At 33.1% G+C, this 16,393-nt stretch overlaps 1 protein-coding gene across 8 annotated transcripts in view; it reads right to left on the reverse strand.

The window, feature by feature from the left end:
- Positions 1-16,393, reverse strand: part of EML5 (EMAP like 5) — a 232,388-nt gene that overhangs the window by 23,455 nt on the left and 192,540 nt on the right. For 6 of the 8 annotated variants that reach the window (XM_077123267.1, XM_077123266.1, XM_077123270.1 and 3 more), the window contains exons 26-30: positions 14,932-15,133; positions 14,113-14,239; positions 4,905-4,983; positions 2,935-3,064; positions 591-689 (exon numbers count right to left, since the gene is read on the reverse strand). In XM_077123267.1, the coding sequence (XP_076979382.1) occupies positions 591-689; positions 2,935-3,064; positions 4,905-4,983; positions 14,113-14,239; positions 14,932-15,133 (637 nt within the window). Of the gene's footprint in view, positions 1-590; positions 690-2,934; positions 3,065-4,904; positions 4,984-14,112; positions 14,268-14,931; positions 15,134-16,393 lie in introns of those variants that run through there. The other 2 variants (XM_077123273.1, XM_077123274.1) reach the window with 2 other exon arrangements.

Raw genomic sequence — 16,393 nt, forward strand, 5'->3', positions numbered from 1 at the left:
TGTATTATGCAGTACTCATGGTGATCACCGATTGATAGATAGGTCCTAAAATCCTCTCATATTTTGTTTATAGAGTTATAGTCTTTAAGTTTTCTACAGAGTTACAAGAAGACAGTGAGAGAGGTGTATTTCAAAACAGTAAATCACATCAATGCCAGCGAAAAGAAAAATACGAAAGAAGGGATTTAATTTAGGGTCTCTCGTTTTTCTAATTTAATCCCTGATAAAAGAGATATTCTGCCTTTCTCGGTCGGGTTACTTTTTGGCTCCCCTTATTTACCATTTTCTCAAATATTTACTGTTGAAATATTTGCTAACTAGAAATTGCTGCTGAAGTACTAAATCCAACTATTTCAATCAGTGCAAAATAGTTTATTTTTAATTCTAAATAATCTAAACCAAATCAGACAACCAAAGTGAGAGAAAAGTACCTGGAAGCAAACAATATGCTATAATTGGATGTGTGCTTTCCGTATACACAGATTTTGATCAATCCACAAATAAATTATGTTTTAAAACTTTTTTCCTTGAATTTATTTGAATAAGACAAATGTTTTCAAATGGTTTCTTCTTAAAATACAGAAACATACCTACTTGGCCAGTTGCTACTATGTTGTTAAATTTGGGGTGCTGATTTACAGTGAGGCACAGAATATCATCATTATGTTCCTGATAAAAACTCTGAGTCCCTATAAAAAAGAATTCAAGAATTAAGTTTGAAGATTTTAATGTGTAACAGCCAAATGCAACTTATTCAGAGCAAAATTAACTTATTTGCTTATTTAGTATATATATTTTTGAGTACTTACTATGTACACATCATCATAAAGATAGAAAAATGACTCAAAAGTCTTTAAAGGGTTGGCGCCCTAAAGGAGAAACGAGACTGAAGTACCAAGTGCCCCTAAGAGAGTCAAGAATCAAAAATGCTATGGAATCCAGAGTAGAAAAGACTATTCTCATCATGGACAAAGGGCACCCCTGGGCTGACCCGGATAGATGTTGTAAATCTAAAGGTAAGTGGGACGGGTAGTACAGAGTGAACACTTTAAGCAAAGGCACAAGGGCAGGAAAGCACTGGGTGTGCATATCAATGGCTTGTTTTGGCTGAGGTAAAGGAGTTCAAGAAGAAAAGTGGAAAATATGGTTGGAAAAGCAACTTGGGTCTACAACTACAGAGAATTTTGAATGTCAGGCTATTAAATTTCATATTTACTCTGTAGTCAGTAGGAAGGCAGTGAAATTTCTGATTAAAGAAATACTATGATTCATCAAGCAATAGTGACAGTGAAGAGATGACAGCAGGCCATGGCAGCAGACCTTGCAGGAGGTAACAAGGGCAAGCTTGGGCAAGCAAAAGGGAAAGGCGGGAATGACATCAGAAGAGTAGGTTGGGTCCAGATTACAGAGGGCCATGAATACCGGGTCCTCCAAAAGCAAAACAAAAACAAAACAAAATAATTCAATAATTACTATTTAAAATATCTAAAAAAGATCTACTATTACTTAAATATTCCTTCTCAATGTGAAATGTGCTTTGTATCTTCCAGATCTGAGAGCTGGTAAAGGAACAAACAAGCAACTATGTGCTGTTGGCTAAATTGGCAGATCAGCTAATCAGAAATGTCTTACACATCCACTGTTTCTAGACTATGAAGGTAACAACATATTCTCATACCCACCAGAGACCAAATATTCAGAACTACAGTAGGTGCCTAGTCTCCCCTCTGCCCTCTGCTCTTTACATGCCCCACCCCCAAAAAGTGACCAATTACAAATGGAAAATTAAAAAATTACAAGAATATACATCAGAGTTTATTTACACATTCATCTCTTTCTTGCTTTTCTTACTTAACCCCACTCTCTTCAAAAGATATCTGAAGTTTCAGTTAAGGAAGATTTTCCCTGTAAGTAGAACTTTTTAAATGGCCAAAATTATTAAATGGAAGAATGCCATTGATTTCTGTGTGATCCTGGTATATCATTTTCTTTAGGAAACCAAATAAAGATTATATTAAAGATGAATACTGACCAGGAGTGAGGGGTTACGACTCACAGAATCTAGTCTTTACTCATTTAAAGTGAAGCTATCAGAGGAAAAGGTGGGAAACGTTTAGCCTAGATGACCTGTATTTTTTGGTGTTTTTTTTCAAGGACAGGCACAGGGAATCGAACCCGGGTCCCCGGCATGACAGGCAAGAACTCTGCCTGCTGAGCCACCGTGGCCCACCCGATGACCTCTATTTTTACTTGCAACTTTCAGACTTTATGAAGTCTGCATTTACATATGATAAAATTCAAAATTAAATACTTAATGAGTGTCACTAGTAGGACTGTGACATTAGTTATCAAATGCTGCTAAGAAAATTTTATTTGGTTCTTCAACAACTTAATCAGATAAAGATACACCAACAAATACTTTCTGGCCTTCTTGGATCAAACAAGATACTATCAGCAGAGCCACAGACAAGCAGCTTTCTCCGTTTCCTTCATTGGATTTCCAAGGCCACAATAAGAACAACCCTCACCCAAAACGCAGCAATCACTTATCCTACATGCTACTTTCAAGTCACTATCATAAATGGCCATCCACATTCATGATGAGGTTGTAGGAAAATGGAAGTAAGTTACTGTGGTTTCAATATAAAAAATGTTTTCAACATGCAGTAAGCTTTACTTCTACTAAAGACATCTGAGCATTTAACATTATCAAATCCTTTTCTGCTGCATTTTACTCTCTTAAGACAGTAAATCTGGCTACTTCAAATATTACCAGAAATTCTTCAGTATGAAATATTTATATTCTAGACTTTTTCTCTTATACATTTAAATTATTATAGTTTTAAAAAATCTGCTTCCAAAAAAAATTGAAGCCACCAAATAAAAAAGAATTAATTAAAAAAAAGTGGAGGATGGAGAATCAGGTTTTCCTACCTGTCACAACATTGTGCAGAATTCCAACAGATGCAGTGTGATAAACTATATCATCCCCGTCATTTAAATAGTGAACATTGTTCCTACAGTCTCTGCCTCGATAGCCAAAAACAAGCTCCAATACAAGATCCTATAACAATAATGATAAAACCATTATACAATCATAGATTTCCTCATGGCTAAATTTCCCCTATTGTTTTGTTGTATACATGGTCCTAGTGTCTTTAGTTAAAATTCAGGATACATTTTTTTCATAGGTTAATACTAGATTTTTTAAATGCTTTCATAAATTTTGAGGGATCATCCTGAGCATAACATACTTTGCAAGAGACCTTCGTTGATTTATCCTGATAAAAGTTTATAAAAAGCTGTACGTAAGGAATTTCTTGCCACTTTCACTCCTTTTTACAAAAGAGATTTAACCATAGGATAGGTTTTTTTTTTTTTTTTTTCATTTTGGGTGCATGGTCCAGGAATTGAACCTGGTCTCCCACATGGAAGGCAAGCATTCTACCCCTGAAGGATAGGATTTTAAACAACTGTTTCTTTTGTGGGCCAACACTGGCCATACTCCAGGCAGTATTATGGCCAGACAGTACTGCAGTAGAAAATAAGCTTTTTCTTTTTTAGCTCTGTTGTAGGAAGATTATTCTAATTTCATAGCAGGTAGCCCAATGGACTGTCTGTTGGAATACTAGAAGCACTACTCATTTCAGTCCAGACAGTTGAAGAGAAGCCTCACTCATGGCTGGCTCACCAAAATACATTGCTAGATTTCAGCTTCCTAGGTCTTGGCCATGCTGCGAGAAAAAATTCAAGGGCACAGCATAGCATAGAATAAGCAGGCAGAAAACTTATTGAGTACACATGTAAAGAAGGAGCATGTTGGCACTCTCACAATGGGATACAGGTGAGGGAGGCAAGAGGCTGGAGGATGAATTTTTGATGTGTTAAAAATGTGAAACAAAATTAAGCTAGATGTATTTTCTATACCACCTGTTTGGGGTAGATGAAATACACATTGACACAGTGGTTTAATCATTGATATTTTTAATCTATATAAAATTATAAAAAGGAAAAGGTAATCACAAGGTTGTCTAATTCCAAGAATTTTAGTTGTCAAGATTTCATGTGCTAAAAACATTGAGATGCTTCCTGTGCCCAAAAGAAGAATATTCCTCTGTGTGTTCACGGTTGTCAAAATATCTGATCTGTATACACAACTCAGGACACATTACTGCCAAGTGATGCATTTTTAAGGATGCAATCAGTACATTCAGCATCAGCAGATGAAAATCAAACACACTGTCTCTGATAACTCATTTTAGAATTCTAGCAGATGATTCTACCACTAAAAGTGTCCATCTTCTATGATTTTGGGGTACTGAAGGGGGGGAGAACGTACAATGATCACCTTCCCACAGCTTTATCCCTTGCTTCTGACTTGATTTAGCACAGTTTACTTGTTTGCAGCTGAAACTGGGATTTTGAAGTGTTTGAGAGAACTCTCTTTCCTCAAGGTTTCTTTGGTTAGCAACAGAAAGAGAAGTAAAACCTTTATTGATATTATTGTATAATAAATACAATGTATGGAGTAAAAAATCCTGTTTGGTATGAGTATTTAACCATTAATTTATAAGTTCAACTACTAAGTATAAACACTTCCAAGGCATCTGTGCTTCTATGAGCAATAAATTATTTACTTATATTTATGTTTAGAAGTTCTTTAGGATGCAGTTCAATTTAGAGTATTATTCAGGAAAAAGTAAAGAAAAGACTGATAAAAAATTATATGTAATGGAGGATAGCAACCCAAATCTTAGACTTGGGTAACATTAGTAATCAGTTTTACAACAAAACAAAACAGATTATTCAATATTCTTATTTTGATGAAAATTAATGAAAAAAAATTGAATAAATTCTGGACATATTTTAAAGTACAGGTAATTGAGGAATGGGATTTTTCTCACCTCTATGGGTCTCTTTTTCTTGCCAACATTATTGGTCTGGAGTTTCTCTGGCTGTGGTGGGGCCCTACTCACTGGGGGCCTGAAACAGGAAAGTGGGAGTGAAGGAAGGCCTATGTCACCAGTGTTTGCACTAAGCCTCTCTCCCCTCCCCTCCATGGAGTGTGTGCCACATTTTCACAAAAATGAACCCATCCTGAATCTCTCGATAGACTGTGCCCTCTATATGTTAATATCTTCTAAAATAGGAAAATGGAAAGAAAACATTAGAACTTTTATTTACTTTATTTTTAATTGTATTGGTATATGTTTCATAGTATAAAAATAGCACAGAAGCAGATTGTTTATAAATAAACATAAATACATCAGTTTTACATACTCAAAAATTTATTGATGGTGTGTACTATCAATAAAGCCTGGATCACTGCTCTAAAGTACCTTGCACATGGTAGGTACTCAAGACATTTTTCTGGAATTGAATTTTGATAATATTTATATGAAATTCCTAAACTCTTGGCAACATAAATCATATCTGAGCGCAAACATATTCATTCCTGATTCTCTGCGCCTTTTACCTTCTCTTCCTCCTCAAGTCCTTAATGGTGATGAATGGCATACCATCAGACCTTCACTCAAGCAAGACATTTGAGTCACAAAGCATTATAAAGCACATAACACTCTGAAAAAAGTAATTACTATACTAGCACTATTGCCTTCAGCTCCTCCCTTTCCTTTATTCTCCCTTTTTACTAAACATTTGTCAGTTTTACCTATATGGTAGCCCTCTTTCCTATTTCCACTACTAATTCAGGATCTATTTGTAATCTACCCTCAGATATAGAGAGCTCACATTTGGAGTCACTGAAATGTGGATGCTCTTCCCTAAAACTTTAGTTTCATTAAGAAGGAGAGAAAGAGATATGATTTACTTTACTATTTTTATCCCAAAAATCACTACTCAAATGTTTAATAACATGACAACTATATCTATTCAAAATTAATCATGTGTTACACTCCTACCCACGAATTTTAAGTTAATATTCAAAGGGTTACACTTAAAGCTGGAAATCACACCAATTAACTTCCCTGTGAAAAAAATTCCAACATTTATGAATAAGTTATAAAATTAAAGTATAAAAATTCATTTTCAAAATAATTTTCAAACTATACATCAATAAGAATAAATGAAATGTTATATCTTGAACATGCAATATAAAGATTTATTTTCATGTGTAAGATGAAGCAGCATGTAGAAGTATATAAACACGATTGATCGGTGACATAAAAATTAAATGCACATATCAAGAATATATAAACAACTTTCAAAGTATCACAGAAATTTATGCTTCAACCTTCTTCATACACTTTTTCTGACTGTTCATAAAGTAAAAAAAAATAGAAGTGAATGTATAATAGTTAACATTTTTAAATATTTCTGCTAGGACAGATTCAAAAGAATGATAGCCTTGGTTTTTCTTTCCAGCCAATTTTGTTGGTGAACTTTATTTAAAGTTACTGCCTGACAACTTTAACTGGAACCCAAACAAGTAATCTGTAACTTATAGTGCTGTAACAGTTAACTTTATCTTAATCTTCAGAAAGATTATTTATATAAGATATCTTATTGGCTAAAATAAATGTATGCAACTTATAAAATTATACAAATTGAATGGATAAAATTTAATAAAGCAGTTATTGAATGGATAACATTTTAATAAAGCAGTTACTTATACAGTATAAATCCAATAATTAAGATACTATCCATTTTAGTTATACCAAATTCAAGGGGGAAAAAACATAGGTAACTGTGTATACAGGTAAAGAACACCAAGTAACACAGCTTTTTAATGGTAAACATAAGAGATGATAAAAATTCAGAATTAGGCCTTGTAAGCATAGCAAAGAAAGGATTACCTGGAACCCCTTTTCAGCAGCAGGTAAAAAAGGAAAAAGATTACAATACAAATTGGAATTTAAAACACTTCTGTAATAAAATATTTTTATAATAAATTTTTTAAATTAAAAAAATTATTACAATTTTTATGTAGATAAACTATATTACACACATTAAAAGCCTATTGTATTTAGATTATTACTGGATACAAGAACAGGCTTAAATTACTGCATTAATGACGGGATTAGAAGGAAGAAGGCGAAAAAAGAAAAGTAAATTAAATGAGCATTTAACAACACATTACATATTTTAAAAGCTTTCTATTCTTACTTTCTTCGGTGTATTCTGAATTCCAAACAAAATAGTCACATTTATGTTTGGTCATAAGAAAAGGGAGTAAAACATTAACAATTGATTTCAAAGGCTGGAGCTGCTACTAAAGAGCCTAACCTCCCAGTTCTAACACAACAAAGAGATCCAAGCAGGCAGGATGAGTCACTGAGAACCATGCTGGATTTAGGATTTTGCTAGTAAAGCAAACAACCTCTGTTGTTTGTTTTTTTTTTTTAATTTCCTTCAGTAACATAACGTCTAAAACAGAAATGGAATGGATCTCAGAAGTCATCTCATCCACCCTCCCACTGAATCCAGGAATCTCCTTAAAGGTCTAGGACATTTCTTTATAGCGTCTATGACAAGCTGTCATCTCGACTCTGCAGGAACACCACTTGTGACAGGGAGATCACTTCTATATAAAAGCCATTCACACCCAAGGCAGTAATCGTTTCTATTTAGTTTTGTTTTGAAAGAAATGGTCACCGAGGAGTTAATTATCTTTTGTATGAAGTAGCCTCCAAACTTTGATACTGTACCTCCTTCTAGACCAGTGCAAACTATCAACATTCCCTTTAAAATGCAGAGATAAGTATTAAATTAACCACCCTAGATAGGAGACTAGATCTGGAAACATCCTTTCTATTAAAATAGCATAAGATTGTGCGGCCCTTTTTAGAGGTTATATCATATTCTGGACTAATGCTAAGCTTTTGATCCACTAAAACTTCAAATTTTCACATACTAACTCAAAAATGCAGAATGGGTATTATTCCTCTTAAATTTAATACTATATGTTTCATCCTAATGTTCTCATCTATTAAAATAATTCTAAATACTTTTCTGTATTCTAGATTAACCTTTCTTCCAATCTTTTACTTGCAAACCTAATATATACATTTTCAGTTTTCATTCAACATCTGCTAAAAATTTCTCCAACAGTACTCCACTAGAGATCTCCCTACAGATGACCTTTATTATATCTACATACCACAACACTAAGCAAATGAATTGCCTCACTCTGCATGGTACTAAAGTAAAGCAAGTGTAGGTGGTTTAGAGAACAATGCCCTTCATGTAAGAGAAAAGGGCCAGGACAGTGGTCCTAACAAGCCAGTAATATTCTAAAGAAATATTCCCAGACAGTCAACCATTCAATCTGATATTATGAAACTATGAAAAATAGTTACACCAGGAGGTTATCAACTATCTTCAGCTATCTAACTATCTTTGGTAAAGGCAAAAGGGGGAAAAAACAAAAAAACAAAACAAACTGTCCAAATACTAGATTCAGCTTATTCTATGAGAAATCAGTCTTGGTAATAAAGGGCAGAACATAAAATTTGTTTGTTTTAGAATGTTCCTGGGGGGTCAGGGCAGGGAGTTTATTTTCCTTAGAGCTAAATTCAAGTCTTGGTTCTAGCCAACTGTCTAAATAAGCAGCTTATACATTTTCCAAGGGGCGTTTAATAGCTGCTCAAGGAAATCAAGACTTTCTCAAGAAGAGTAGTATCCACATCTAAGGAAATAATCATGAGTATGTATAAAGGCAGAGTTATGGGGATGTTTCTTATAGTATTGTACATTAAATAAAAATTCAGAAAAAATCTAAGCCAAAGAACAGAGCAGTGAATAAATAAATTAGAATAATCTATATGACAGACTACTGTGCAATATTAAAATTATAAGAAAATAATGACAAGGAAAATATTTATGACACATTGTTAGAAAAAAAGGCGAGTTATAAAATGGTATGTACAACATAGTGTTATTTTTATTGAATGAATATACATGTATATTTATGCACAGAAGAAAGACCAAGTATATATATCAAAATGTTAAGTTTTCTATGGCAGTGGGGTAATGGGTTATTTTTCTCCTTTGTGCTTTTCCAAAAAGTCTACAATGAATATATTTCATTTCTCAAACAGGAAGGAAATGATATATCACATAATACCAAGGCTAGAAGTGAACCTGGCCAACATTCAGAATGAACCCCCTCAGCTTACATGTGAAGAAGCTGAGTCCCAGGGAGGTCAAGTAAAAAGCCATTCTAGTTATAGTGCCAGGACTGGGAATGGAACCCAGAACTTCTACAATTCAGTCCAGAACTTTGACCACACCTGGAAATGACAGGGTTATTGTTCAGGTTACTGTGCTCTAATTAAATATTTAGAGGCTTTGTCATATAACTAATTAAAATAAATCAAAATTTTATTTGGAAAGATAATTCTTGGGAGATTTAAAAACCAATACAGACCAATAAAAAGAATAAAGAGACAAGAAATAGACATTAATGCACAACATAATTTAATATCACATATACTGAAACTAAGCATAAAGAAACAATGGGGAAAGGAGCCACCATTTAACAATTTTTAATTATATATAAGGCCCTATACAGTCAGCACCCCCACCATCTCATTTTCAAGATATCTTCCCACTTGATCACACAGTCTAGTAACACTGAACTGCTCACAACTCTGTAAAACAGTAAAGCTATTTTATCCTATCATGCCTGTACATGTTCCTTCTTCTAGCTCAGAAGTTCTTGACCTTGGACTCATGTGTGGGTTGCAGTGGGTATACTGTCCCTTAAGTTTCATTTAAAATTTTATTTGTATGTGCAGTTTCCTAGAGAAAGTATCCTGTTTTTTCTATCAGAGTTTCAAAAGGGTCTGATGCTCAAAAAATTAAGTCACTCCCCTAACGTTCTAGAACATACTTCTTTTCACTGGTCCGCACAAACCTCTCTCAAATTTCAAGAACCAACTCCCCTATCATCTCTACAAAGCCTTTTGCAATTTGTTCTGGTGAACTTAAATGATCTCTTCTCTACATTTCCATAACATTTTGAATTTTGTCTTTTGTAGTATTCATCACCCTTTTTTCTGTACTGCTTTTTTTTTTTTTGGCCTATATGTATACTCCAATGGACAGAGAACTCATTAAAAAATAGTAAACATTATTATATTTATCTTTGACTCTCAACTATCTGCCTCATAAAGGATCTCAAAATATACTTTACTAACGTTATTATACACCATATTATACAAATCATTAATATGAATACTGATGCATGACATATGGATATTAAAATAGAAAAAATGAAAGCACTTATATTTTGCCCCATGTTTTCAGGTGAGGCACCTGTATCCCTCACCCCCACACCAAAGAGCACGGAGCATACTGCTGTAAAACTGAAAGATGAAACAGGTGTGCCTGTCAGAAATATGCTGAGCATTCACCCTTCAATGATTTGGAACTCTTCAATGATGTGGTGTTTCGAATATCATCACCACTACATGTCTTGACACACAGCATGTCCTGATCTTCCAAATTAAAACAGATAATTGATCCTTGATGTTCACCAAATAAATTAAGGGGTGCCAAAAACTGAAGGCTCTGTACAATCTGGTCTCAAACTTACTTTTTTCAGCCTTATCTTCCTAATGATATTTTTTCTTACTTCTCAAATTGACTAGCCTCTTTTTATGCTGTCCTATTTCAGAAGCTCTCCGGAGACATTTTCATCTCACTAAAGGTAGCTATAAAACTGCTCCAAAGGGTTTTTTCTTGCACATAAAATTTTATTAGACATACAAACATCAACATTGCTCTATTTTAATGTTTCTAAATGAATGAATATACTAAACATGAATTAAGTGAAGCTAACATGTTTGTAAACTGAATAATCTTTTGCTGATAAATATGTACAGTTAACAACTGTGTGGTGTTCATGACTCTGAAATTTAAGGAAAAACTAAAACAATCTAGAGTATAGGAATTTGTGAAAAATCATCTGTTAAAAGCAATTTATTTTAACAAAGACCCTCATAATAACACCCACGTATTGTTTTTAAAAATGCAACTCTTTTCTAGAATCTACCCTATTTCATTTTTTAATTCTTTCTGGAATTTTATGGGAAAAAATTCAAAATTTTATGGGAAAACATACCAATACCTAAAATACTATAACGATCAAAACAGAACAAAGCACATTTTTTGAATAAAATATTTTCTTTAATAAAACACTTACCTTACTACCCCCTGCCTATAGAAAGAGCAAGATGAAAAAGTGGGGAAACATGAAAATTAATGATAACTTAATTGTAGCAGTTTAGTAAACAAAACAAAGGCAACAAACATGAAAACAGAATTCTATAGAATTACAAAAAGACTGATATTTATGTCACGATGTTTTACATTTTTTATTTATAAAATAAAGTTTCTGGTGGAAATTGTGATTAACAATTACCTTTTTTTTTTTTTTAACATGGGCAGGCACCTGGATCGGAAATGAAGCCGGGTCTCCAGCATGGCAGGTGAGAACTCTGCCACTGAGCTACCGCTGCCTGACAGCTAACTTTAAAATATGCAAGATTTACTACAAAAAAACTTATAGAAAAAGAAAAATATAAAATTACCAAGCCATTTAGGGGGAAAAAAACCATAGAAGTATCCTCCCAAATACATTAAAGTTATCAACTGTTATCAGAAACATTTCCTTTTAAGTAGATAAGATAAATATTAGCTTTAATTCTTTAAAAAAATGTTTTGTTTCACAGTTGAAGATTGTATTTTATTTAAAATAGGAAAACATTTATACTTGTTATCTCCTCACAAAAAAATTCAAAATTGATATAAAGAAATGCCTCAATTTTTATGAACTTTGATTTTCTCATTTTGTGAAAATAAAACATTCTAAATTTTGAAAGCCTGCACTTCTTAACCTTGCCATCTGACAGTGGAAAAATAGTACCAACAGCAAAGACTCCTAATCATTAGTCATAGTCATGAATTCTGCCTCATTATTTTCAAAAGATTTTCATAGAGTTAAAATTATAAAATAAAATTGAGAACAAAATGCAAAATAATTTTTAAAATTTTGAGAAAGCTGGCTTTAAGAAATGCAATGTAACCAGAAAAGATTACAAGGATCACGTTGTCAATCATTCTTCATGAGGAGTAAAATATTTCCATCTGTCAGAACTTGGGTCACTTTGGCAATGAGGGAAGAAATTTAAATTTAAGTGCTTTATTATGAATGACTGTCTAGAGATTAAAATTAGGTCACATTTTCTGTCATACCAAATTTATGTAACAATGATCATTTTTCCCCTAAAAATCTATATAACAAGTAAAAGAGATTTATGGAATGTCTAGAGTTCCTTCCTTCCCTATGGGAACATTCCCACCTCTCATTGCATGTGAGATACAGTACAATTTCCTTTAAATAATATTAAGCACTAAATAGCAAATATTCTAATTAGGAACATCTATATCTGCATATTTGTTTGTATTTCTCCAGTGAATAAACAAATAGGTAGTATTCATTACTTTGTGTATATTTAATTTCAGAAATAGCGTTTCAGTATTAACCAGGTATCTCCTCAGATTAATCTGTGTTTCATTCTAAAAGAGGGGTGTCTTTCATAAAGACCTACTATCTAAATTATTTACATACATTATTTCATTTATACCTTAAAATACTCCATAAATTAGGAATTATAATTCTTGTTTTACCACTGAGGAAACTGAGGTTTAGAGAGAATGAATACTTTTTTTCAGGTTCACACAACTGGTAATTCACAAATTAACCCGTTTATCTGACTCCTCCAAATCACTGCTTTTGCATGTTATAGTATTGCCTTCTTCCACGGTCTCTTCAACCTTGAATTTTATACAAATACTCAGATATGGAAAAGTCAGTTTTCCTAATACATATCTCTAATTTACTATTTTGCCTCTTTATACCTGATGGCAAAATGAAGATCATTCCTCTATTCCCTTTCCTTAGATGGTCCCCAATTGCTATTATCAGCAAACCTGACACTTGGAAGGGGAATTGTGGAGGTATCACAACCTCAACACTGCAGCTAGAACTTCCTTTGGAAATCTTGAGGCCAGTTAGTTCAACAGAATTACTAGTTTTCCCTTTCCACAATAACTTATATCTTACCCTTCTAACTCCATCTCTTTCCTTGAGTATTATATCCTAAAGAGCAAACTGCTATTCCTCTGCTAATGCTTTTTTGTAATTTTTTAATATTTATAACCAGCTGAGCTCTAAGAGTCTTCAGCACTTACCCTCACTGACTGTCCCTTCACTTGAATTTTCTACAAATCCTATTCAACCGTGAATGAATTCCCTTTCGTTTTTAACTTTGCCCTCACATACTCTTCCAACTTTTCACAATAAAATTCTTCCATCACAGCTTTTCATGTAAGCAGTCACTGATGTTCTCACTTCTACTCTCTCTTGTTCCTCACGTTATTTCTAGATAAATTTTCCTTCACCATGTCTTAAAACTTCTTTGCTGCTGAAACCCATACCATTCACTGATCCACATGCCTCTTTATTGTTTCCCATCATCCCTCATGATTTTCAAAGCATTGGGCTCACAATTCCTCTCTTGCTCTGTCATCCAGCTCAGAAACTTAAGATAAAATTTACCTCTCCTCATAAAAATAACATGTTCTTATTTTACCCTTATTTTTGATTTGCTGATTCTAAACAAAGACCTATAATTCCCATTAGAGACAAGTTATACTTCACCTTGCCATTTTTGGAAATGTTTTTGAAATAACGATTATCTATCCTTGATTAAAGGCACACTGGATACGCAGGTTCTTTCAAAATTTAATCATACCTCTGCTCATAGGCTTACTTTTAAAGCATTTGGTATTGGGTTAATAATTATTATCTCTCCTAACCCCCAATACATATGTTTGTGAAAAAAAAATAAGATCACTTGCTTCATACAGACTTTATATATAGCATCATTTCCTAAACTGCTTTAAAAACACCACCAAAAAAATATTGAAGGATAAACGCATTTTCAAAGTGGTGCTGGGAATTGTATAAAGCAACAGGATAACTCTGTTACTTAGTTTTGGCAAAAAATCCATTTAATTAAAAAACAAATTTAAGTTTGAAGAGCAGTGTCTTTTCCATAATGTAATTTTAAACTTAATAGTTACCGTTCATCTATTGAAGGTTCTTTTTGTTGCAGATGAGGTTTGATTCCAAACATTGGGCGAATATTTGTTGATAAGGCTTTGACGGTATAACTGATTTCATTCTCCTTTGTAACATCACTGTCATAGCCTATCATCCAGAAGATAAGAATTATTCTCTGAGAGATAACCAAGGAGGATCAATTATGATCTTATAAATTGGACATAAGGATATTCAACAACATGAAACAAGTTAAATAAATTATGTTATAGCCAAATAATGAAATAACATGTAGTCAAAATGATATAGAAGAATATTAAATGATATATAATGATATTTTTAAAGTATTATTACATGATAAAAGCAGGCTACAATAAATAGGTTCAATATGATCCTACTTCTGTTAAAAAATTTTTATGTACATAAATGCACATACCCTTAAGGATACGCTCCAAAAGTTAACAGAGTTTACCTCAAAGATGTCAAATTATGGGGTGCTGTGCTTAATTTTGTGTTGCAAAGTGAACTTTCTAACTTTTCTATAATAAGCTGGTATTACTGGTATACTAGGAAAAAAATCGAAATTCTTTTAAAATATGAAGTTCAATAATACAAAATTCATTTTGAGTACTTATTTAAAATGTGATGGTCTGACATTTGAAGATGAAGGATAGCAAAGGCATCAATACAAGGTTTTGAGTTATAAAACCAATTCTAGTGTTAACACTAAAACCACAATTGTTCAAACTTCACTATTAACTATGTTAATGTCCGCAGTTTAAATGAGATGTGCTAATTTACTCTATGGTTTTATTAAAATAAAATAATTTTAAATGACATACCCCCATCTTCTTCAGAATCTATGTCAGATTCTTCACTATCACAAGGTCTTTTTTCTCGATAACCCTCCATTTCATTTGTCCAAACCATCAAAGACATATCTGCACCTCCTAGGGTAACTAACATGCTGTCATCGTAAGTCCAGCGAACATTTGTGACATGGGTACTATGGGCCATATACCTCTTAAACTTTCCAAATTCTCCCTAAAGATGAAAAAAGTTCAAATTTCTTAGAAATTTCATGTTTTGAAAACTTCCCATTATAACTCAGCATTTATTTCATTCTTAATATATGACTAGAAATTAATCATTAAAAGTACAACCTGTAAACAAATATGAGGAAATACTAAAATAACAGTAACAATTCCCACATCTGGTAAGGACAGGACAAACTCATAGTTTCACACATTGCTAGTACCATGGCAAAACTCTTTTGGAAACCATCTTGGTATCCCCGCATTAAAAGCATAAAAATATTCTTACCTTTGAATTACCAATCCCCTTTTTAGGGATCTATACTAACAAAATGCTATAATATTTACCATAGCAGGTTCTTACATAGCAGGGAAAGATTTAAAACACCTTTACTGTTCTTCTAAGTAATGTTAACTACAGAGCATATTCACAGAACAGTATATTCTTATGAAAAACAATGGCTATGCAGACATCATTGTGTGAAATAGACACAATAACTGAAAATATCAGCATCTAAATGCTTATATATAGCATGATTATGTCTAGAACAAGTAATCGTCAATCATGTTGGTATATACTCTTGTAAATATCTTTCACCTTAATTCATTAGCGATTTCATTTACAAACACTACAGGAAGGAGTGTACTTTCCTTTTAAATATCAAGAAAAATCTAAGTTATAGAAATTAGCAACTTTTAAGTCTAGAAAACTATCATTACCAAGTTATTTACGTAAACCTCAGATCATAACTAAATCAATGAACTGTCAAGAAACAAAGACTCTTAACAAAGTTAGCTGAGGCAGGAGAGGTATTTGTCCTCAAAGCACTACAGTGAGGGGAAGAAGGGATCTGTAGACCAATATCTTGGAACATATTACTAGGATATCTGGAAGGCAGGAAGTGAAGTTTCTAGCCAACAATGTTTGATTGGGACACATTCTTATCAACTAAGGTTTCACCACCTGTGTATGCAAAACAGGGATCTGCAGAATATTTTCTTGGGTGTCTGAGTTATGAGAATTTTTAAACCTGGGTTTCATTTTAATTCTGATCTAAAAATATTAATGTGAGCAGCTACTTAAGACCACCATGACATGAATACCCTAATATAATTTAAGTGCTCTAGTTCAGATTTATGATCCGGTTAGTGCCAGATTATAAATTAATTTGTGACATTAACTGGACTTGGTATATTAATTTTATTTTTGTGCTAAGGGACAGTCAAACGAAGTCCTGGCCTTCAAACAAATATTTCGTAATAGTTTGAA

Source organism: Tamandua tetradactyla, chromosome 12, assembly GCF_023851605.1.
Source record: "Tamandua tetradactyla isolate mTamTet1 chromosome 12, mTamTet1.pri, whole genome shotgun sequence".
NCBI classification, from domain to species: Eukaryota; Metazoa; Chordata; class Mammalia; order Pilosa; family Myrmecophagidae; genus Tamandua; species Tamandua tetradactyla.